The following is a 23,088-nucleotide window of genomic DNA, read 5'->3' as shown; positions in this document are numbered from 1 at the left end:
CAGGCCCCTCTCCAGGAAGTCCTGACTGCCCACTCTCGCAGGCAACCGTGGGCTGCCACCATGCCAGGGACCGGAGGTCTGGGAGCAAAGCTGCAGGCTGGGGCCAAGGGGGGACTGACCCACAGTGAAGGGAGCACCTTCACTGGGGGCCTAGGCCTGCTCCTCTCCTGGCCTCACCAGGGCCATTAGCCAAGCACAGGGCAGTCACCCCCATTCCCACCCCTGGTGGCCTCCCTCCCTGCTTTCCTCCCCACTCAAGCACCAGACTGGTCTCTACATCCCCTATAGGAATCAGCTCATCCCCACCTCCAGACCTCTGCCCATGCTGAATCCACCCCGCAACCTGCCTGCTCCAAAATAAGTCTTCTCCTAATGTCATCCTCCCCCCAAATCCTTTAAGGCCCAGCCCTGGTGCCACCTCCTCCAGGAAGTCCACCCTGTCCTTGCCCAAGCCCTCGTACCCCGGCCCACCCACCTGGGGTCTGCCCTGTGCCTGCCCCTTGTCCTTGCCCAAGCCCCGGGCCTCACGTGTCACTCCAGGGCCCGTTCCACTCCCGCTCGCCCCAGGGGTTGCGCAGGCGGATCATGTCCAGCTTCTCTGACTTGAAGAAGGCCAGCAGGCCACGGCCCAGGCGCACCTTGCGCACATCAGTGATGGCATACGCGTGGCCCTTCACCAGGCCACACGCCAGCCGGGCCTCCATGTCTGCCGCTGTCACTGCCTGTGGGACACAGTTGCTCAGAGGCAGGGCAGGTCAGGCTCCACCTGGAGCCAGAGGCCACACCACCCCCTACAGGACAGGGAGGGAATGGCAGCCCCGCACAAAGGGGAGACCTCATTCCTCTGAGGTTAGGGACTGACCTCCGCATTCACAGCCCTTTACAAAGCTGGGGAACAGCAGTGGGGGATAAAGGAAGGGACCTGAAGTGGGATCGGCCCAGGGCTGTGTGGGAATCGACTAGCACTGGCTCAGTTTTGCAATCTGGTTGTTAAAACGTTAGCCTGAAATCAACCATGGTGGGAGTATTTACACCACAGAAGTCAGCAAACCAGGGCTTTTTAATTTTCCAGTCTTTTATCAACATACCACTGGGTCAGCCAAACCTGGGTTCAAATTCTGCTTCACTGAGTCCCAACTTTCCCACCCAAAACATGAGCAGTCGATGAAATAAGACGATCCTCTTGAAGAGCCCAGGCCTGAGCCAGCAGGCAGTAGGGGCTCCCTCGCCCTTCCCATTGCCTCGCAACTGTGATGCCTTAAACCTTGGCCGAAGGACCTATCACTCCCTTATGAAAGGGCTGAAAAGGGGGATGTTAGTTGAACAGTGTGGGCAAGGCCTTTCATAGTGTAAAGGTTAGGGCAGGGGGCCTGAGGCTTGCGCTGTCCAGCACTGGGGAGGGCCTGCACCCTCTAACTGCTCCCCTCCTCCCATGAGGCTGAGGGTCTGGATTTATGATCCAACCTGGGCAGGGGCTCTCCCTGAAAAGCCAGTCACCTCCCACCCCAATCAGGGTCAGTGAAGGGGAGGGGCCGCCTCCGGGGCTTGGCTCTGTGTTCTCACCTTGATGGAGGCACTGATGAGGCCTCCCCGGCTGTGCACTTTCAACACGCGCTCAAAGAGCTGGTTCCTCTTGGCCTCATCACTGGCAAAGTCACTCTCGGTCAAGTCGATGGGCTCGGAAACCCCACCTGTGAAGTCCACCAGCGCATCCGCCGTGTTGCCTCCATCCAGGGCCTGGTAACAGCCCGCCAGCCTGGAAACAATGTGGAAAGAACTCCCAGCTCATGTTCCCCAGCCAGTCTAAATCCTTCACCTGATAGGGGAGATTTCTGAGACTCAGAGAGGTCAAGAGAACTGCTAAGGTCACACAGCAGGCCACACAACAGAGCCAACCCAGGTCTCCGGCTCCCAGGCCAACGTCTGTCCCACTGAACCACAACCATTTTGTCACTCAAATTCCCCTTGGCCTTCACAGCCCCATCTTCAAAAATAAGCTGTCCAGAAATCCAGCAATTCTTTTCAGAAGTGTTAAAAGTTCATATGTCTTTTGACATAATTCCGTTCGAGTAACATTATTTATAACAATGTAAAACTAGCAATCACCTAAATGTCTAACAACAGAGAACTGGTTTTAAAAGCTAATGTTGCCTCTCAAGTGGCCATTGAAGAAAACACTGTAAAGGAATTCCTACTGCAGGGAAAATGCTAGTGGCTGCTTGTTACATTTGAAAAAGCAATACAGCCGGACTCCAATTATGTCTAAAATGCATGCAATAATTCATTTCAAAAAGATTAAGCATCTACTATGTGCAACAGATCAGGTGCTAGGACACAGCTGTGGCTCCTTATTTAAATGTTAGGAAAAAGGTTGGGGTCTTAAAGGCAGAGTGCCAAATGTGAACATGAGAAGCTGAACGGGATATATGACAAAATACCATTTCCATAAATTGAAAATATACGCCCACAAAACACCAGCACAGGTTTTGCAAGGTAACCTACAAACAAAAGAGCCATCAAAGATGTTAAAAGAGCTGCCAGTGGTGGGGGAGGGTGCAGGGAGAGCAAAGGGAAGAAATGGAGACATGGAGAGGGGGTGGGGCCTTGAGGGGACAATGTCCTGCTGTCCTGAACAGAGGAGCTGCCCCATTAACCCAGATGGCCCAAAACAGGGAAGGGGAGAACAGCAACCTGGGAGAATATGCAGGAGTATAGGAGAGTTTTATTATCCTCTGCATGGTTTCCTATATTTTCTGGATTTCCTATAACAGACATGCATTCTTTTTATAATTTTAAAAGTAAATAATAAAAAAAAAAAACAAGCATAAATGGTGCAGCCCCTGTGTAAAACAGTTTGGTGGTTTCTCAAAACTGTAAACACAGAACTACCATACGACCCAGCAATTCACTCCTAGGTATATATTCCAAAGAACTAAAAGGAGACATTCAAACAGATACCTGCACATCAATGTTCATAGCCACATTATTCATAATAGCAAGCAGGTGGAAACAGTTTACCCGAGTGTCCATCAACAGATGAATGGATAAACAAAATGTGGCACACACAAACAATGGAATACTATTCAGCCATAAATAGGAATGGAATTTTGATACATGCTACAACATGGAAGGACCTTGAAAACACTATGCTAATTGAAATAAGGCAGACACAGAAGGACAAACAGTTCACTTATGTGAGCTACCTGGAATAGGAAAATTCATAGAGACAAAAAGCAGAAAGGAGGTTCCCAGGGTTGGGAGAAGGGAGAAAGAGGGAGTTCTTGTTTAGTGGGTAACAGAACTTATGTTGGGGATGATGAAAAGTATCATCATCTATACTGGATGTAGACAGTGGTGATGGGTACAAAGCATTGTGAATGTAATTGATGCTACTGCATCGTACACTTACACATAGTCGAAATGATAAATATTATATTTTGGACAATTTTTTAAAATAATAAAAATTTTACTTAAAAGAAAAAAAAAAAAAGAGCTAGCCCACTGAGTCACTGAGTGGGTCTCCCAGAGTGGGAAGAGAGGAGCCTGCACCAAGGACCATGGTGACCAACTGACCACCAGGAGGCGGGTTTTGCTTTCTTAGGACTAAAAATGGAATCTGCCAACATGTTTTCATGGGTTTGCTTCTTTGTTTTTCAATTTTATTTTATTTATTTTTTTATACAGCAGGTTCTTATTAGTTATCCATTTAAGACATATTAGTGTACACATGTCAATCCCAGTCTCCCAATTCATCCCACCACCACCCCAGCCCCTGGCACTTTCCTCCCTTGGTGTCCATATGTTTGTTCTCTACATCTGTGTCTCTATTTCTGCCCTGCAAACCAGTTCATCTGTACCATTTTTCTAGGTTCCACATATATGCATTAATATACGATATTTGTTTTTCTCTTTCTGATTTACTTCACTCTGTATGACAGTCCCTAGATCCATTCAGGTCTCTACAAATGACCCAATTTTGTTCCTTTTTATGGCTGAGTAATATTCCATTGTATGTATGTATCACATCTTCTTTATCCATTCGTCTGTCAATGGGCACTTAGGTTGCTTCCATGACCTGGCTATTGTAAACAGTGCTGCAATGAACATTGGGGTGCATGTGTCTTTTTGAATTATGGTTTTCTCTGGGTATATGCCCAGTAGTGGGATTGCTGGGTCATATGGTAACTCTATTTTTAGTTTTTTAAGGAACCTCCATAGTGTTCTCCATAGTGGCTGTATCAATTTACATTCCCACCAGCAGTGCAAGTGGGTTCCATGGGTTTGTTTTTGATGATGGAATTTTTGTTTTTCCTTTTACACACACACACACACACACACACACACACACACACACACACACACACACACTGTCCAAGGAGAGTGACAAACAGGCCTGGGAGGAAGAATCAAGGAGAGGCTCTCACAGAGCTGGTCTCTGACCCCACTGGCCCTCCTGTGCCAGGCCTGTACCTGTCCTGCAGGGGCCTGGGCAGGTCACTCTGCCCCAAAGCCCTCCACAGCTCAGCAAAACTTTGCTCATGCCCATGCTGGGAACCCAGGGCCTGGCACAGAGCAGGAGGAGGGGCAGCAAAGATAGAATGGCTGGACAGTCAGGCAGACAGACCCGTGGGTGGGTGAAGGGGAGGCCCAGCAAGCAGGAAAGGCAGTGGTTTGTCCCAACCTCCTCGACCAGCCCAGGCTCGGAGACACCACGTGCCGAACGAGGCCTCTAGGGAGGGCTCAGCAACTTGGATCTTTGGAAGAGAACCATCGACCTGAATATGGTTGCTGGCTCTGCCCCCGGCTACCTGCAGGACACCTGCCTGGGCCTCCATCTTCCCAGGTAGAAGCGGGAGTACCTATTCCTCCCTATGTGGGCCGGTTGTGGGGACCTGACACCAGGTACCCAGAGGCCCTGCAGTCCAGGCCTCCACCACACCTGGCGTAGGTTCAGCTGGCTGTGCTCTGGGCGCCGGGCTCTGAGCTCGCTGTGTGTGTTTGCACCTGCCCCTCACCTCTCTGTGCCTGGAGCCCCAGCGAGAGGAACACCGCACAGAGCCCACGAGCAGTTCCGCCCCAGCCTGGCCGCCCGCCCGCCCGCCCGCCACTGGCACCTACTTGGCGTAGGCCTTCTCCACCAGGGCACACCAGAACTCATTGCGGGAGCTGGAGTGGCAGTAGATGAGTTGGTTGTTGACTGTGGGCAGCCGGTCATCGATGACCACGTCCACCCACTCCCCGAAGCGCCAGAAATGGAAGTGAAAGATGCCCACGTAGGTGTTGGGCTTCTCGGGGTCCCACTCCTGCTCCTTCCAGTCTGGGATGACCTGGATGGGGAGGGGGACAGGATGGGGACACACGGAGGGTCACAGCTGGCTTCCCGAGGAAATGGGGGTGCGTGCCTCCAGGGAATCAGATGGAAAGGAATACTGGGTTCAATCCCCATATCTGCCATGAACCAGTATGGGACTTGGGCAAATCCTTCTCATCTCTGGGCCTCAGTTTCCCCATCTCTGAAGGGGTTGGAGGCCCCCTGAGGCTCCTCTCAGCTCTGTCATTCTAAGATTCTATGAGCTTCCCCTTCCCTTCCTCATGCCTCCATCTGCATCCTCCCCCTCAGAAATATAGCACATCCATCCAAGTTCCTGCCTGGTCAATGGACCACCATGCCCCCTGTCCTGCCTGAGCCAGAAGCTGGCAGCCATGTTGGCCTCCCCACTTTCCCTCTCTCCATCCAATCTGAGCTCCTACATTCTGCTAAAATGCATCTCCTCCTCTCCAGCCCCCCGGCACCACCCTGGCCCGGTCCCCCATCTCCTTGCCCCGGGACACTAACAGCAACAGCAACCACATCTGCCCGTGCCCCACACAGCAGCACAGTGATCTTTCTGATCAGGTCCCCTGGAAAATAAAATCCAAACCCTTAATATGCTCTGTCCCCAGGCTCATGTCTCTACCCTCACCCACCCCAGCCTCCACCTACTGTGCCCTGCTCCAGGCTCTTTCTCTGGTCAGGAACTCCGCACCTGCTCTTCCTGCAGCTGACTCTCACTTGTCCTTTAGGGCCTACCCTCCTCCTCCAGGAAGCCCTCCTTGACTCCTCAGACTAGGCCAGGACCCCTGTCCATCCATCTCACGGCCCCTGGCACTTCTCCTCTGAGACACTTTCCGCAGTTATAATTACACAAGTGTGTGACATTGTGTTCAGTGCTGATACTGTCACTGGAATGTCGACTGTCTTAGGGCAGAGACACGTCAGTCTTGGTCACTGCTATCCACCCAGCACCTAGTCCAGGGCCTGGCTCAGAGAGGATCTTTAATAAACATGTGTTAACTGAATGAATAAATTCATAGGCATCCACTGGGACTCTTAATAAAATTGATTATTTATGGAGCATCTTGGAAATGTCAGATACCAAGCCTGTGACTGCCATGGGTTATCGCAGTTCAATTCACACAACCACCCCATGAAATTACTAATATATCCATCCTTGCTTTACAGATGAGAACATCAAGGCTCAGAGAGGGCAAGTAACTTGTCCAGGGTCACATAGCTAGAAAAAATACACATTCTTTGGAGGCAGGCAGACCTGGGTTTGAAGCCAGGATTCAAACGCAGGTCTGTCTGCCTCCAAATAATGAGTTCTTTATCAGTGTGGACCACTCTGCACCCAGCCCCACACTGGCACTGAGGACCCGGATGATTCAGACATGGTCCCCGCCCTCGGGAGGCTCCCAGTCTGGTGGGAGAGGCAGGCACACAGGCAAGTGCTCAGGCTGACACGGGGTACATGCAGGGCCGTGGAGAGAAGGGAGTGGTGGGCCTGACCCTGGAGGACAAGCAGCGGCTTCTGAGCAGGTGTCCTGAGAGCTGGCGGTGAGCATCTCCCCAGCAGACTAGGACAAACAGAGGCAATTTGGGGCAGCAGGAGGTGGGGAGGCAGGGGAAGAACCCTCTCCCTGCTGAGTCAGGGGGACCTGCTGGCCCTTTCGGGCAAGGACCCAGAGGAGCCAAACCCCAACAAGACCATAAGAACCATCTTCTAGAAGAAAATCACTCCCAGGTATGGGGGTGGGCACGCAGGCAATCTGGCTGAGGAGCCAGAGGTGTATCAGGAGGCTGTAAATCCCAAGGTCCGGAGCAGCCTGAGCACAGAGACTTCAGCCAAAAGCCATTCCCAACCCCCACCCTCATTAAGGATGCTTTTGTTTACATGCCTCTAACCATCAACAGGGATGCTGGCAAAGAGAAATGCTCCCTAGTGGGACATTGGGGACCAAGACAATGAAAATGATAAGCACAGTGAGAGGCGCTACAGCCACTAATGGAGCCCAGCTAAGTGCCGTAGGGCCTGAACCCTCAGGGCTGTCTTCTGAGGCGGTGGGCAGGAAGTCGCTTCAAAAGGCCACCCACAGGCACCAGTGAGGGAGGCAGGATTCACACTCAGGGCTTCAGAGCCTGACACAGAGTCTAGAACCCAGCAAGGGCTGATTACTAGCTGGTCCCTTTTCAGTCAACTCTGTGTCCTTTCTCAGTGAAAACTCCCAGGCCGGCCTCTGCCCTGACCCCTGGCACGTTCCCTGACACTTGATTTCAGGACAGAAAAGTGTATCAGAAATGGGGTACAGGGACTTCCCTTGTGGCGCAGTGGTTAAGAATCCGCCTGCCAGTGCAGGGGACACGGGTTCGAGCCCTGGTCCAGGAAGATCGCACATGCCATGGAGCAACGAAGCCTGTGCGCCACAACTACTGAGCCTGCGCTCTAGAGCCCGAGAGCCACAACTATTGAGGCCATGTGCCACAACTACTGAAGCCACGCGCCTAGAGCCCATGCTCCATAACAAGAGAAGCCACCGCAATGAGAAGCCCGTGCACCGCAACGAAGAGTAGCTCCAGCTCGCAACAACTAGAGAAAGCCCGCGCGCAGCAGTGAAGACCCAACGCAGCCAAAAATAAATAAATAAATAAATTTATTTTGAAAAAGAAGGGGTACATGCAGGTGCACAGAGCAATGGAGAGTCGGAAGCTGGGAACACTGGCCTGGCCACTGCACCCTCCTCCACTCGTCCCTGGACTGCACGGGATGCGGAAGAAGGATGGGGGAGGGGGGAGGGAGGAAGAGGAGCCCTCGCAGGAGCCGGGAGGTACCAATGGGGCCACGGGAGGATCGTTAGTCAAACCCAGGGCTTGGCTCTGAACCCTCTGTGACTCAAAGGGCAGCTAATGAGGCTCCAGGGCCTGTGATACAGAGTCAGCAATCTCCATGGGCCTCAATTTCCCTCCCACATCACAGGCCTTCAAGGAAGCCCTTCAAGGTAGCCCCAGGCCAGCCTTCTCACCCCTCAGCCCCTCTCTCTGCTGCCAGCCAGGGTACCAAGCGAGAGGAAGGAGTCTGTCCAGGGAGGTGTGCTCCCACGGGCACACAAACCAAACACCTTCCACACCACATCCGGTCATGCCAGAAATCAAGGAAGCAACCAGAGGATTCAGGACCAATCTGAAGAGGCTCCCACTAGCCAAAGTCGGGCCAATCTGAGCAGCAGTGAAGGATAATGACGGTGATGAATGAAAACACATCCAATATGTTCAAATCCATGAGACCATGATGATATTAACACAAACAAATAATTAGTCACTATTGGAGGGTGGCAGGGAATCAACTCACTTTCTTGAAACTGGAAATCGAAAGGAAAAAAAAAATCAAAGACTTATCCTGACTTTTCTATACAAACTGTGTCATAGAGTAACCAACAGCAGATGAAGGGAGGTTTTTATCTGGTGATGAATTCCATCTAAGAAGTGAGAAGAAATTAGAATATTAGACTCCTATTCTTTTTTTTAAAAAATATATTTATTTATTTATTTTTGGCTGCGTTGGGTCTTCGTTGCTGTGTGTGCGGGCTTTCTCTAGTTGCAGTGAGCAGGGGCTACTCTTCATTGTGGCGCGCGGGCTTCTCATCGCGGTGGCTTCTCTTGTTGCAGAGCACAGGCTCTAGGAGCGTGGGCTTCAGTAGTTGCAGCACGGGGGCTCAGTAGTTGTGGCTTGTGGGCTCTAGAGCGCAGGCTCAGTAGTTGTGGCGCACGGGCTTATTTGCTCCGCGGCATGTGGGATCTTCCCGGACCAGGGCTTGAACCCGTGTCCCCTGCGTTGGCAGGCGGATTCTTAACTACTGCGCCACCAGGGAGGGAAGTCCTAGACTCCTATTCTTTTGCAACCACTGACAAATAATGGATTTAGGCAATCATGGCTTCTACCATCGATTTAGGATCACCGATGGTTCCTATGTCACAAAAAAGAGACAACCCGACATTATGTACCTCCTGAGTGAACTTCGCCTATGAAACAGTTGTGCAAAAAAATTGTGCCGCACCTTATAAAGCCTCCAGAGGTGAGTGCTACCTCACAGGAAACTCAGGGCACAGACAAATATTAATCAACACCATGAAAACGAAGCCTGCAAAATCCAGATGGTTGGAAACTCCACAGGACAAATGACTGGCTTCTTCAGCAACTAGATTGCAAGGAAAAAATATGAAAAGATGAAGGGGAACCAACGGACTGCAGTAATAGACCTTTGTTTGGATCTGATTCAAACAAACTGTAAAATATACATATAAGCATTTGTGCCCCAGAGTGGAAACCAGAACATTTACTGGGTATTTGATGATATTAAGGAATTATTATAAAGTTATTTTAGTTGTTACGATATTATGGTTCCGGGTTTTTGTTTTGAATGAGTCCTTATCGTTCAGAGATACATCCAGAAATATTTACAGATGAAATGACATGCTGCCTGGGGGGAGCGGGGTTGTAGAGGAAACAAGATCAACCACGAGTTGGCAGTTGTTGAGGTGGAGGGATGGGTCCAAGGGCTCACTAGGCTGTCTCTCTCCTCTCGCGTGACTACAGTTGAAAAGCCCCATCGCCAAGGACACCAGCTCCCTGGCCCGGCATTCAAAGCCCTGCGGGCGGCTCTCAGCTTCACCCCTGAACACTGCCTCCCTCAGGCCCTATAGGAATCTACACCCCGTGATGCCTCAGGCCACCTCAGCTTGGCACGGGTGGCTCCCTCTGCCGGCCTCAGCCCAGTCCCCGTTCCTCCAGGGCCAGCTGAGCAGCAGCTTGCAGGGTCCTCATGACCCCACCCTCCCCTTGGGCGCCGACCAGCAGCCCCTCCCCCAAGCTCCTGCTCAGATCCCCACCGCCCGGCACAGGGCCAGGGCCAGCTCCACAGCTGGCTGAGTCTTTCTGGGAGGAAAATCCCCAAATGCCGGCCGCAGCGAGGGCCTGGACAGCTGGTGAGCTTGTACACACTACTGGTGTGAAAGGAAAATAAAAATGGAGTCAGTTTTACTAAGACACCGCTCTGAAATGGAGCTGGGAGGCCACTGAGAAAGTGTGACTTCTGCACGTCATCGCCTGCATGGAATCTGAACTTTGACCACTTCTTCTCCTAATGCAGCCATCCAGAACGTTTGCCCAGTGTTCCAGAAACTCAAGATATTTATTGGATCCTTACCCTAAAATAACTCTTGACAGCTTTAAGGGCAAATATTTCCTTTAACGACCTTATGGCTTTTGCCTTTACAAGCCCCTGACTTCCTCTTTCCTGGAACGCTCTTTTGGTTCTACCTGAATCTGTGTCTCCCCAGTTGCAATTCCTAAGACCTGCAAATAAAGCTCCTTGTTCTCTGTAGCCTCGATACTGATTGTTGTTTGATGCTGGACACCAATTTACCAACCTCGGTGTGTGGCTGGGACTTAAGCTTTGACTAGGCCACCTCTCGGAGCCTCAGTGTCCCCGCGTCTACCTACCCTCCCTCCAAGGCTGTTGTGAGAACGAAGGTGGAGAACGGCCTCGGATGTACTGCATCAACTGTGGAGGGCTGTGCACACATGAGGGGTCGTCCCCGCTGGTGTGTGGAGTACATGGTGTGTGCAAACCTCGGAGAGAACTGGTCAACCTCCCTCCCAAGAGGAGAAAGGAAAACCTTAACAACAGTCCTCTGTGCAGATGGGAAAAACAGGCTTGAAGGGGCTGAGGCACCTCCTTGGGCTGACCGGGCAGTGAGGCAAGAACCCTGTGGGATTTGGAGCCCCTCGTGCGCCCATTAACAGCCACCCACTGCAGAATCACCCAGAAACCTCAGAGTCCCACTGATGGGTGTGCCACAGTACCCCCTGGTGCCCCAGCACCTGGAGCACCCCCTGGCGCTCTCCCTCAGGGACTCCCACCCAGACCCAAGTGGCTGGGCTCAAATTCTGCTGGGACCCTGGGCAAGCGAGTGAATGCCCTGTGTGAGTGTGTGCACAGAAGCATGCATGTGTATGTGCAAGTGTGTGTGTGTGTGTGTGTGTCTGTCCGTGTGGCAGAGAGGGAGCTTCCCACAGATTTCTGCCTGGGACCCCAGAGGGCCAGCCAGGAGCATTTCTAAACAAGGCCAGCAGGGCTGCAGGCTGAGGGGCTACAGTGGAGTTTCCTGTGTTACCCAAGCTGGGTGAGGTGAGCCACAGACCTCTCCAGATCCTCAGAACGAGAGGGTCCCTGGTTCTGAGCATCTGAAGTTTCTCAGTTCTCAGCTTCTGACTCCAAGAGTCTCAAATTCCCGAGTTTCAGACGCCATGGCTGGAAGAAGCCAGGAAGATTGGGCAATCCCCACCCCCAGCCCCTTGGGAGAAGAGCGCCTCCCAGCTCACCACCTGGAGTGTGGGGTGCTGATACACCTGCAGGGGGCCCCGGGATCCCTGTTCACAAGGAGTGAGCACAGCCAGACGCCCAGAGACCTGGGCGGCCCCTCCGGCTAGGCTCCCAGGCTAGACTGTGAGGGCTTAAGGTTCCCTCAGCTGGGCCCTTCCAAGCCTGGCAACGGTGAGGAGAATCCACTCCCGCATGACCACTCTCTCCGACCACAGAGCCAGGCCTGGACCCTGCCTATCCCTCCACCCCACACTGCCTGCTGCCCTAAGCACTGGCTGCTGTGTTGCCTCAGGCAACTCACTACACCTCTCTGAACCCTACACTCTTCCTTAGTAAATAGGTTCTCCTAACACCCTCCTCTCAGAATCATGGTGCAAAGTGAGACTCTGTGTCTACAGCGACTGGGAAAGTACAAGGAGGAAATCCAGAGAGGAAGCCCGTGTGCCTCTCAGGAAGCTCAGTGCTTCACCAGCTTTAAGTCATTTCATCTTCACAATGACCCGATGAGGAAAGAGCCATTACTATTCCCACCGACAGATGAGGAAACAGGCTCAGAGAGGCTGCTCAGGGTCACACGGGTGCTGGCTGGCAGCAGCGCCAGGCTGGGTCCCTCACACTACCGTACACTGGCTCAGTGGGAGGCAGGAGCTCAGGCAATGGCAGGTCTCTCCGCTCAGTGGTTTCTCACGGGTTCCGTGGAAAGCAGGTCCTCACTTCCCATTCCCTGCACTCCCCCCGACCCAGTCTCAGGAGCAGAACCAGGCCTTCTACTGCTGTCCTCGGGGTGGGAAGCCTGGGTTCCCGTCTCTGTTCCCCCCACCCCTCCCAGAAGTATGTTCAGGAGTGGATGGAGGCTGGGGCTGGAGGGCTCTGGGGTGGAGGAAGATGGGGATGCAAGACCTGCCTGGGGGGGTGTTCCCAAGCAAAACCCCAAGAGCGGCCTCGGAAGCGGGGACTGCCCTTGTCTCGGGGGAGAAGCCGGCCTCACCCGGGTCTGAGCCCTCAGAAGGGATGGGGGCATCGGCCCTTCCCATCCCAGGGGGCCAGGGTCATGGGGTCGAAGGTCCACAGACCCAGAGCTTGACCCACATGCACCCCGTCGCCGGCCCCTCCACACCCTCTGTGACTTCGGGCCGGCAGCCTCCTCCCCGGGCCTCTGTTGTCACCGTCCACAAATTGAGTGAGGGTCGGGGTTAGGTGGGGCACTAAGGTGACGTGGTGACATGGGTCTTCTCTGGTCAGTGGGGCAGGGCTGCAAGGGGCTTCACAGAACTAGGCTGTTCCCTTTAGAAAGTCTGAGGCTGGGAGAGGGTCAGGGGCTGCCTGAGGACATACAGCATGTTAGTGAAATCCGGGCACAGGCCTGATCCCACCCCACCCCTCAGCCACTCCCCTGTCCCGTCTGCCTCCTGCCCGGCCACCCTGCAAGGGAGGGAGACTCCAGATTGAGCACGGCTTGGTGGGTCCCCACCATCCCCTGTGGGCCCCAAGTGTCTCCCCGAGGCCTCAGCATGGCTTTCTCCATGCTCCCCATACAGAAGCTGGTCTGGGGGCCACTGGAGAAAAAACTGTCAGGGCTGTTGGTGCCTGGCTGGGTGTCAGGGGACCTGGTTTCAAACCCCATGCTGATGTCTGACCTTGAGCCAGTCACCGCCTGCTCTGGGCCTCACCCCTAAAAGCGGCAGGAGGAGGGGGCAGGGGTGTGGAGGGGGCCCAGGGAGGGGTGGCTCCTGGGAAGAGAAGGCATACCACGAGGCGGGGACACACAGGCTTTACTGGGGACACGCAGTGAGCACGGCAGTGGCACTCACACGCCTGCACAGAGCAGACGTGCTGGAGTGAGGTGGGGATAGAAGCAGTCTGCACCAAGAGGGTCCCCAGAGCTGCAGGGAGGGGTCAAGCAGAGAGGCAGAAGGACAGGGCCATCCACAGGGGTCTAGCCTCCAGGCTCCCCCGGAGTCGGCAGAGAAGCAGGCAGGAATCCAAGCACGTCCCGGAATAGACACCCGAGCTTCAAGTTAGAAAGGACCATCGCTCACACCACAGCCAAATCTCCCACTGAAGAATAGACTCCAACTGCTTCTGCTTGCCTGCCTCCAAAGTGGAGGCCTGCCCTCCCGGCAGCCCTGGCCACTAGGGTTGGCTCTGACCCTCCATCTCTCAGTGCCTCTCTTCCCAGGGCCCTGCAGCCCCCCGACGGCTCTGCTTCACGAGGGAAATGTCATGGGCACGTCCCTGACAAAAAACAGGGCTGACCTGGAGACACGGTGTTGGGGGCACTTCCTGAGGTGCCCTTAGCTGATGCCAGGCCTCAGAGGGGCTCACTGGGCCTGTGCAGTGTGAAGGGGGGTTGGGGGTTGGAACTGAATCTGCTGGCAATTGTGCCTCAGTTTCCCTCTTTGTTTAGCGAGTGGGTTGTGCACTGTGACCTCTGAGGCCAGTGTCCCGCCGTCACACCACGCTGCCACCTCCAGCCCACTTCTGACCATCATCCATCACATCTCCCCTCCAAGGCTGCCCCCGATTCCTACCCCTCAACCCCACCAAAGATGCCACACCAGGATGCCACACCTGCCTTCTCCGACCAGTTAGCCAGGAAAAGCCTGACATCCCAGGAGGGGACACCTCAGGCCCCAGAGATGTTACTGTCTCCAGCTCCAGGGCTCTGGACCCCCTCTATCCAGCTTCCCCCAGGCAGACGGAAACCTGTTTACTACACTCTTCCCCACTTCACTGCATGAACCTCAAAGTCTCCCGGCTCAGGAGCCTCCCCTCCCCAAGGTCATCCTGATCAAGCCCCTGCTAAGGGCCACCAGGGAACCAGCTAGGCAATTCAGACTTATTCACAGGGCAGGTATAGAATACAACCATATGAATATAGCATGCTCTCTCTCAATACATATGTATATGTATAGACAGATACATCTCTATGCAACGTTTTTTAGATTTCCCCCTTCACTTCTCCCCTCCTGAAGTCATTCCCAGAAGAGCAAGAGCTGGCCTGCACAGCCTCCAGCGTGCCAGCCGCTCCCCACTGCCCAAATCAGCCCTCACAGCAACCCTGCCCAATGTCTTAAGAGCCCTGAGGTGTCGTGGGCCCACACAAGGTGCCTGGATCAGCAGGCTGAGTGTTCACCTCCAGACACGGACACTGGGAAGGGGCGTCGTGGCCAGGAGGGCAGCAAATGCCTGTGTGCCAGACTCTCCGAGGAGGCTGCTTTGTCATCTCTGGAGGAAGCCCAATGGCTGGTTCTTTAGAGTTGTCTCTCTCGGTCTGTGTCTGTCTCTGTCTTGGTCTCTCAGTCTCTCTCCCAACAATGGAGCAGAGAGAAGGCAATCTCCCATGGCCTCTCCATCTTCCCACACTAGCCCCGACCAGGTCTCCGTGGTCCACGGCAGAAGCAGCGGCAGCCAGGTCAGCTTCTAGACTACGGAGCCCTTGCATCTTCCTCCCGTAAGCAGGAGCGCCAGCACCAGGGAAAGGAGAGAAGGAAGGACGCAGGCTCAGGGGTCCTGGCCAAGCCGAGTACAGGCCAGCAGCTAGAAGGATGTCCCCAAACACACACACGGGGGAAAGGGGTATGGGCAGGGGTCAGGCAGCTGGGCGAAAGGAGAGGGTAGCAGCGGGCAGCTGCCATCAGAGCCGGCTAAAGACCACGGAGGCCTTGAGGTTGGCAGGCTCGACACCCTCGCTGAAGGTGATGAGGAAGTACATGACCTTGCGGATCTTGGCCAGCTCGGACAGGCGCTCCCCAAACTCCAGGGCGTCGGCCTCATTCCAATCCATGGCTTCCGAGTCCTCCTTGCGCCAGAAGATGGCAGCGGGGTCCAGCAGCTGCCGCGTCATGAGGTTGGTGAGGTCGGGCGTCCAGATCTGGGAGGTGCCCGTGATGGTGACCTTGCCCGGCTTGTCCAGCACGACGTCCCAGCGCTCAAACTGCAGCCTCTGCTGCTGGATGAAGTCGATGCGGTACACGGACTCAGCCGGCTGCAGCAGCTTCTCGCCATCCTGGCGCTTCCTCCCGCGCCGCTTCAGACTCTCCACGCGCAGCCGCATCTGCTTGGTCAGGTCCTCGTCCAGGACCAGGGGCATGTCGAGCTGGGTCGGCTTCGGCTCGTCCTCCGCCATGGCCCCCTTGCTGCTGCCGCCTCCACCGTCCAGGAGCCGAGTGGACTGGGGCCTCACGGCCAAGGCGAGAGGCCACCAAAGAGGGGCCCCGCCTCCCCTTTCGCCCCCCTCCTCGTCCCGCCCCTCTTTGCCACTGGCTCTTCCCAGCCCCACCCTGTCCTCAAAATGGGGTGTGCAGGAGGACGGGTGTCCCCGCACGCCTCCTTCTCTACTCCTCGCAGAAGCGGTGATGGAGGCACTGCAGGCAGGCAGGAGGGTGGCACGCTCCTCAGGGACCAGCTGCTGTGGCAACCATGCTGGCTACCACGGATGGGCTGAGAGCCGGCTTGCTGTGAAGAGGGAGCACTGCTTACAGGCAGTAAGAGGGCAGGAGGTGGGGGGCAAGCGCTCACTGGAGACACATCAGGAGAGGTTGAAGACCCCCTGGCAGGGGGGTGGGAAATAAGGCCCAGAGGGGCCCACCGATTTGAGATTTGAAGTCACCTAAGCCAAACCTTGGCGCTCTCCTTGACTCGGCCTCACCTGCACCCCTCCAGGCCCGATCGGCAAGGCCTGTGGATTAACCCTGGAAACACACCTCCCCAACCCCACTGCTAGGACCCCGGCCCAGCCACCATCATCTCTCACCTAGACCCATGTTCTCAAACTTCAGGGAGCATCAAAACCAGCTGCAGGACTTAAAACTCAGTTTGCTGGGCCCCACCCCAGAGTTTCTGATTTAATCGGTCTCGGATGAGGCCTGAGAACTTGCATTTCTAACAACCTCCCAGGAGATGCTGATGGTCCAAGAGCTGTGTTTTGAGAATCACTGACCTGGATGATTCTTGCCTGCTGGCCCCACCTCAACCCTGCACCACATGGCAACCACATGCCCAGGAAGCTCTTCTACTAAAATCCCACCACTTATTACCCCTGTATCGAGCCTCAGTTTCCCCCAGGAGACTTGAGGCCGTGGAAGAATCTGACAAACGTCTGTATCCCCAGTGCCTGAGGGGGAACCAGGAGCTCAGCTATTATACGTGGGCAAATGGAAGAAATGTGAGTGTAACTGGGGGTGGGGGTGAGGGAGAGGAGAAGCTGCCATGACACTGCCACACACAGAAAAGAGGACAGAAGCACAGGCCAAAGTGTAATAACTGAAAACAATCTGAAGGGTCTAGTGGACCACAAGCCCAGTCAATTGCTAGATGGAAGCTAAGTAAGTAAGTCAGTGGGGTCTTGGGCTACACTAACAGCAAGAGGGTCACCAAAGGGGACCACGCACCCGATCCCGTTAAGACAACACCTCAAGCCCTTGGGTCAGTTCTGGGGGCTGCTGGCAGCAATTCGCCGATGGTATTTGAGAAAACCATAGAGCAAATGTTAAACTGCTCGTCCCTCACAGAACCTTTTACTTTGCAGCTGGAGCAGCAGAGGAGAGGGAAACAACGTGTCTGAGGAGTGACTGTTCGGGGAGCTTCTCTCTCCTTCATAAGGAGGAGCTATTTCCTTTGCAGCACTAAATTTTGCTTTTTATTTGTACATTTGCTTAGTTTTTGTCTGTGATGTCTCCCCACCGAGAGGGCAGGGGCTGTGGCTGTCTGGTTCATCACTCTAGTCACCACCTAGAACAGGGCTGCCACACAGGAGGCCCTCAGAAATCCTGAATGAACGAATGACACTGACAAGAGAAGAGCTGATGTGATGGATCATGGGGCCTAAGGACAAGAACAAGAGGAAGATGGGCACGTGGGGAGAGAGTACACGGGCACTGACCGAAGTCAAAAGGTGGTTTAGAGACAACTGTGCATCGGGCACAGGAAGGAGGGAGATGGCTGGACGGTGAGGGTGATGGAACAGCAGAACCAAGCACTGGGCCAGGGTGACGAGGGCAGGGTGTCAGCCACACAGGCACAGTAACCCCTGGGACGCGGCAGTACTTGGGGTGGGAAAGGCTGGGAAATTGGAGGTGTTGAGCCCTTGGTGCCTGGGTGCCAGGGTAGCTGGTTGGCAGGGGATGGCAGTAAGGTGGGTAGCTGGTGGGGGCCGGGGGTGGGGAGTGGGGGACAAATGGCATGAGCCTGCAAGGGTCTATATGGGGAGGGTGTGGTCTGGAGGCATCCCTGAAGGGAGAGAATGCCGCCACCTCTCCGGGCCTGCAGGACATGGTGGGAGGTGTCCAGCTTCTACCAATGAGGATTCAGAGGCCGCAGGACCCTGGGGGAGGGCCTGGTCTCAGCCTGGGCAGGGGGTTACCTACCGGCAGGAGGAGGCTGAAGGTGGAAGTTGTTACCAGGGCTGGGGCCTCACAGACAGGCAGGGTAGGAGGGAGGGAGCCTTGGGGACCAAGGACGGCCAGAGAGGAAGGAAGGGCAGGCAGGAAGCTGCGGGTGGGGCTGGCCCACTGCTTCCCACAAACCTCTGCTCGGCCACCAGATGCCTTGGGAGGCCCCACCAAAGGCTGGACGTAGGAGTGAACAGAGAAGAGAAAAGCAAGGTCCAGACTTGCATCCATGACTGAAAAAATGTGATCATAACAAATGAACAAGCCCCTGTTTAACCCCAAATGGAAAAAAGACTAGAAGGAAATGTAGAAAACCCTCAACACTGGCTGTTTCCAGGTACTTTTTAAAATCACCTGGCCCCAGTACCTAGAATGGTGCTGGGGCATAGCTGGTGCTCAATTATCGTGTGGTGAATGAACTGCTATATGCTAAAGGGCGGGGATTGCTCATATAACACGGGCAGAAGTGGGATGGGAAACGTTTTTAAGTGGAACTAAAAGATTGCCAGGCCCTGCCACCAGGTGCCTCCCCTAGGCCCTGGCCCAGGATGCCCACCCCCCAAAACTCACTCTCAGACACTCGGGCACCCCACTGGGTTTCTGCTCTCCCCCCACCGGGGGCATGGCTGCCTCCTCCTGGGCCCGGGTACCCCGTGACTCAGAGCAGGGCTCAGGCCTGCCCTCGCGCCTGGGGCCACGCCAGGCTCTAGGGGAGGTGAACTCACCTGGCTCGGGCCAGACCAGGCTAACGGCAAATGTTCCACCCCACTATTACATCCTGACTTCTGGTCCACAAAACCTGGTCACCTAAAGTCCACTGCCCTGCCCTCAGGGAGTGCACAGTCAAGTTGGGGAGACCATGATGCCCCCATCAGGAATCCCATAGGACGGGGAGGCCTGCATCCTAGAAGTGTCCGGCAGAAGAGAGGAATAGGTGGGAGGCCAGAGGAGGGGCGGAGAGGGATTTAGATTGCTGCTAAATGCCATGGGCTTGCCCCGCACCCCTACCCCGTGGGCTCCTTTAATCCTCCCACCACCGTGGGGACTGGAAAAGTCAGGTTTACACAGAGGCCAAGAGAAGAAACATGACCTGACCAAGGTCACACGACTAGCGAGAAACCCAGCCAGAATTAAACCCAGGACCGGCTGGCTTCAAACCCCGTGCCTGTCGGCCCCAGGCCGTGTCAAGTACTAGCGGTAAAGGGGTGGCTTCCTGGAGAAGGGGGCGTGTGTGTCGGGGGCGTGACGTGCCTGCATCTGAGGCTCAGCATCCCCAGAGCGTGAGGTGGGTGGAGGGAGCAGGGGTGCAGCTCAGGCTGAGCGCCCCCGTTCCATGGAGAAAACAGGGTGGGGCAGGGGAGGCCCCGCAGGGCAACAGGCCCAGCAAGTGAGGGGTGACAACAAACAGGGCCCAGTCCGCAGGGACAGGAGGGGAGGTAAGGCACAGTAATGAGCTCCCCGGGGCCTCGTGCCTCCCGCCGGGACCCAGGGTCCGTCACCACAGCAGCACCAGAAGGCAGAGTGCAATTAGCCCAGAGCAGCCTGCCTCGCCCAACCTCCCAGGGACCTAAGCTCCTGGAGATCTGCCCCTGAAGCCTCCAGACAAGCCAGGCTGGGTGCCCTGACACCCTGCAGGGGGAACCTTGGGCCCAGAGACAAACACAGGCCTGCCCATGGTCACACAGCATCAACGACAAGCCTCTTGGCTGCGGGTCCGGGGCCCCTTCTTCCACTTGCTAGGTGGAGAGCTGTCCCAGGGGTCGGGCCCAGGGCAGGGCACACAGTAAGCTGAGGCTCATCTCTACCAATGACTAGACAGCCCGTTCCCCAGGAGGGGACACAGAGGGCCAGGCCCCGGCCCCACTGCAGGCCCCAGGAGGCCTGGGGCTGCTGGCCAGTCGCTGGGGAGGAACTCTGTTCTCAAAACTTTCTTGAGCCCTCTCTGTGCCGGGCTCCTGCTGGGCTCAGCAGGAAGATATAGACCAGCTTTGTCTGTGAGCTCGAGAGGGGCGATCACAGATAAACAGGCAATTACAGGGCAGGGTGGGAGGTGTAGGGCCAGCCCCACAGGGTTCCCATGTGCCACCTCCAGCCCCAGACGGAGCCCTGACCGGGGCACCTTGTTCTGGGCTCAGAGAAGGGGGTTGGAGCCTGGAGGCAGGAGGGTGAGGACAGCTGTACACCCAAAGAACAGCGCCAGACCCCGAGCCTCTGTGGGCCATGAGGCTCTCCAAGGCCCTCCCAGCTTGGACGCCCCATGACCACCCACGTCTACGGATCTCAGCAGTGGCCTCTGCCGAGGGCCCTACAGCACAGAGCTTCCCGTATCCCACAGGACCACCGGGGCCAGGCCGCAGGGATGCCCACTTGGGGGTGGCTTTGAGAGGTCACACCCCTGTTCAGAAGACATGACGACAGGACACCTACCACAGTCCCAGCCTCGGCGAAGGGCACAGCTCCCTCTGATGGCTGAGGGATGCCTCAGAGGACGAGAGCAAACTCATCTGCCCCTTGAGCCCTGCTTGCCCAGGAACACCCATTATGTTCCATGAATCTTAACGATCACAACACTGGTCACTGCAGCGCTGCACTGCACAAGGCCCTTTAAGCACAGTACCTGTTCCATCCTCACAGCTCCCCGAGAGGGAGCTACTCTGATATCCCAACTTTCTGGATGAGTAACCTGAGGCTAATTACAAAGCTATGAAACGGCGAGGCTGGGACTCGCACCTGAGCCTATGAGACTCGGACGCCCGGTGCTCTTAAGCCCTGCCGCTAGTCCCTGCAGAAAGAGCAGAAAGGGCAGGGATGAGAAAGAGGCAATGACTTGTATTTGCTGGCGTGAGAACCCAGGATGCAGTCCCCATCAGTTACTCTTTAGAAACCACAACTCCAGCCTCCCTGCTTCCCCAAGGAGGGAGCTCTGAGTGTTGGACTTAAGGGCTGCACCGCCGAATGCTGCCACAAGAGGGCGAAGTGTCAGGACCGGAGCCCATTCTTTCCAACTTAAAACCCTGTGGTTCTGGTCCAGAATATCAGCTGCTTGGAACCATGAATCATGACACAGGATTGTCTGGATCACTCCAGCTGTTCAGAGTGAGAAGAGTGAGGCCCAGAGAAGGACAAGGGCTGGCCAAGTCACACAGCAGATACTGGCAGGGGTCTCCTGAGCCGCAGTTAGTGGTGTCTCCACACTGCGCATGGTTTAGGCAGCCTCCACATTCCATAGGTGCATATTCTGCACAGCGGGCCCCCAACAGTCAAGAGCGGACGCATCAGAAGTGGGAGCTGTGCAGATTCCCAGCACGTGTCCCTGAGCTGGCAGGGTCAGGGAAGGCGATTCTGATGCCCAGTCAGTACTGGGGAGCCCTGGCAACACCCCGCCCCATCCCCACACAGGCTGTCATAACGTCTCACCTGCTCGCTCAGGCTGCACCTCCCCCATCTGATGGGGAGGGCGCCAGGCTGAGTTAAGTCTCCCCAGCACCCCTGCCTGACCCAGGCCTTACCTTTTGCCACAGTGACTCGCGGGAAGCGAGGGACGAGCAGGCCGCCACAAACCAGCAGTTGCCCACCTGGCCCTGGTGCAGGTCGTGGGAGCTGATGCCATCCACAAAGAGGCGGGGGTCCTCGCAGATGTCCTGCGGAGAAGCCGAGAGGAGATCTCACTGTCTGCATGGAGATTCGCCCGCCTCCCCTTGCCAACTGGGGCCCTGGGTCAGTTTCTCCAAATCCAGCTTCCCCCAGGGCTGCCCAGAAAGCCCTTCTCCCCTCCCCTGGCTGAAGAACTCTGCTCTTCTGCCAATGTTTGGATGATGAGCAAATACTGTGGAAGGACTTCGAGGGGCTGGACCCGGGCCACCACCGTCCTCCTGCCCTCTGTGGTCTTCCCTGACCAGCAAGGGCTCAGTGTCCATCATCCTCCAGCACCAGAAGCCCTGAGAGGCCCATCCCAGCCAGCTCTCAGGGGCCCACAGTCACAAAGTGGGGTGAGGTGCAGGGCAGAAACACATCAAAATTGCACATGACAAGTGCAAAGGACCGGGGAGAAGCAAGGAACCCAGAACCCATGTGGGCACATCCTCGGGCTGTCTCATCTGACCCTCACCCCACCCGAGCAGTGTGGCATTTTTATTCCATTCTATGGATGAGGAATGAAGGTTCAGAGAGAGGCAGTGATTTTCAAGGACACACAGCAAGCAAATGCCGAGCAGAGCTGAGCAGACACCCCCAGAGCTCCCCGAGTGCCCACCCCAGTCCCCTCCTCCTCACCCATCAGCATCGTCACTCTACAGAGCTGAGAGCGAGTGACTGCTCTCCAAGGGGGGGTGATAACACGGGGTGGGGGAGGTAAACACTGAGACATGCTTTCCTTCCTGCTGGCACCGTGATCTATCCTCACCATGGTCCTGAGAGGTGGGCATTGTGCTCATTTCACAGATGAAGAAACTGAGGCCCAGAGAGGTTGAACAACATTCCCCAGCCACACAGCACAGGCCTGCCTCCACTTCAGCTGGTGCTCCTGAACCAGTTCAATCACAACAGAGCTACTGAGGTCCTACCGGAGGCAGCCAGCAGAGGGCAGCAGAGTCAGGAAGACAGAGTTCAAATTCCTGCTCCCTGGCTTCCCTGGTGGCGCAGTGGTTGGGAATCCGCCGGCCAATGCAGGGGACATGGGTTCAAGGCCCTGGTCCAGGAGGAGCCCACGTGCCACGGAGCAACTGGGCCTGTGTGCCGCAACTACTGAGCCTGCACTCTAGAGCCCACGAGCCACAGGTACTGAAGCCAGCCCGCCTGGAGTCCGTGCTCCACAACAAGAGAGGCCACTGCAACAGGCCCGCTCACCTCAACGAAAGAAAGCCCATGCGTAGCAACAAAGACCCAATGCATCCAAAAATAAATTAATTAATTAAAAAAAAAAATTCCTGCTCCCCATTTACCGGCTGTGCAACTTTGGGCCAGTGGTTCAACCTCTCTGAGCCTCCATTTCCTCCCC

General features: G+C 55.6%; 2 protein-coding genes across 5 annotated transcripts in view; both read right to left on the bottom strand.

Annotated features, from left to right (window-relative positions):
* The window catches only part of CAPN5 (calpain 5), a 57,861-nt gene that overhangs the window by 9,242 nt on the left and 25,531 nt on the right, over positions 1 to 23,088 (bottom strand). For all 4 annotated transcript variants that reach the window (XM_082343318.1, XM_082343317.1, XM_082343319.1 and 1 more), the window contains exons 3-6: positions 21,602 to 21,733; positions 5,119 to 5,327; positions 1,564 to 1,756; positions 529 to 722 (exon numbers count right to left, since the gene is read on the bottom strand). In XM_082343318.1, the coding sequence (XP_082199444.1) occupies positions 529 to 722; positions 1,564 to 1,756; positions 5,119 to 5,327; positions 21,602 to 21,733 (728 nt within the window). The remainder of the gene's footprint in view (positions 1 to 528; positions 723 to 1,563; positions 1,757 to 5,118; positions 5,328 to 21,601; positions 21,734 to 23,088) is intronic.
* OMP (olfactory marker protein) lies at positions 14,577 to 15,952 on the bottom strand. The gene has a single exon (XM_082343125.1). The coding sequence runs from the start codon at positions 15,827 to 15,829 to the stop codon at positions 15,338 to 15,340; it is 492 nt and encodes a 163-aa protein (XP_082199251.1). The 5' UTR covers positions 15,830 to 15,952; the 3' UTR covers positions 14,577 to 15,337.

The sequence above is a fragment of the Balaenoptera borealis genome (assembly GCF_965194805.1).
Source record: "Balaenoptera borealis genome assembly, chromosome: 11".
NCBI lineage: Eukaryota > Metazoa > Chordata > Mammalia > Artiodactyla > Balaenopteridae > Balaenoptera > Balaenoptera borealis.
The sequence above is the reverse complement of the archived record's forward strand: the minus strand, read 5'-3'. Positions and strand labels throughout refer to the sequence as shown.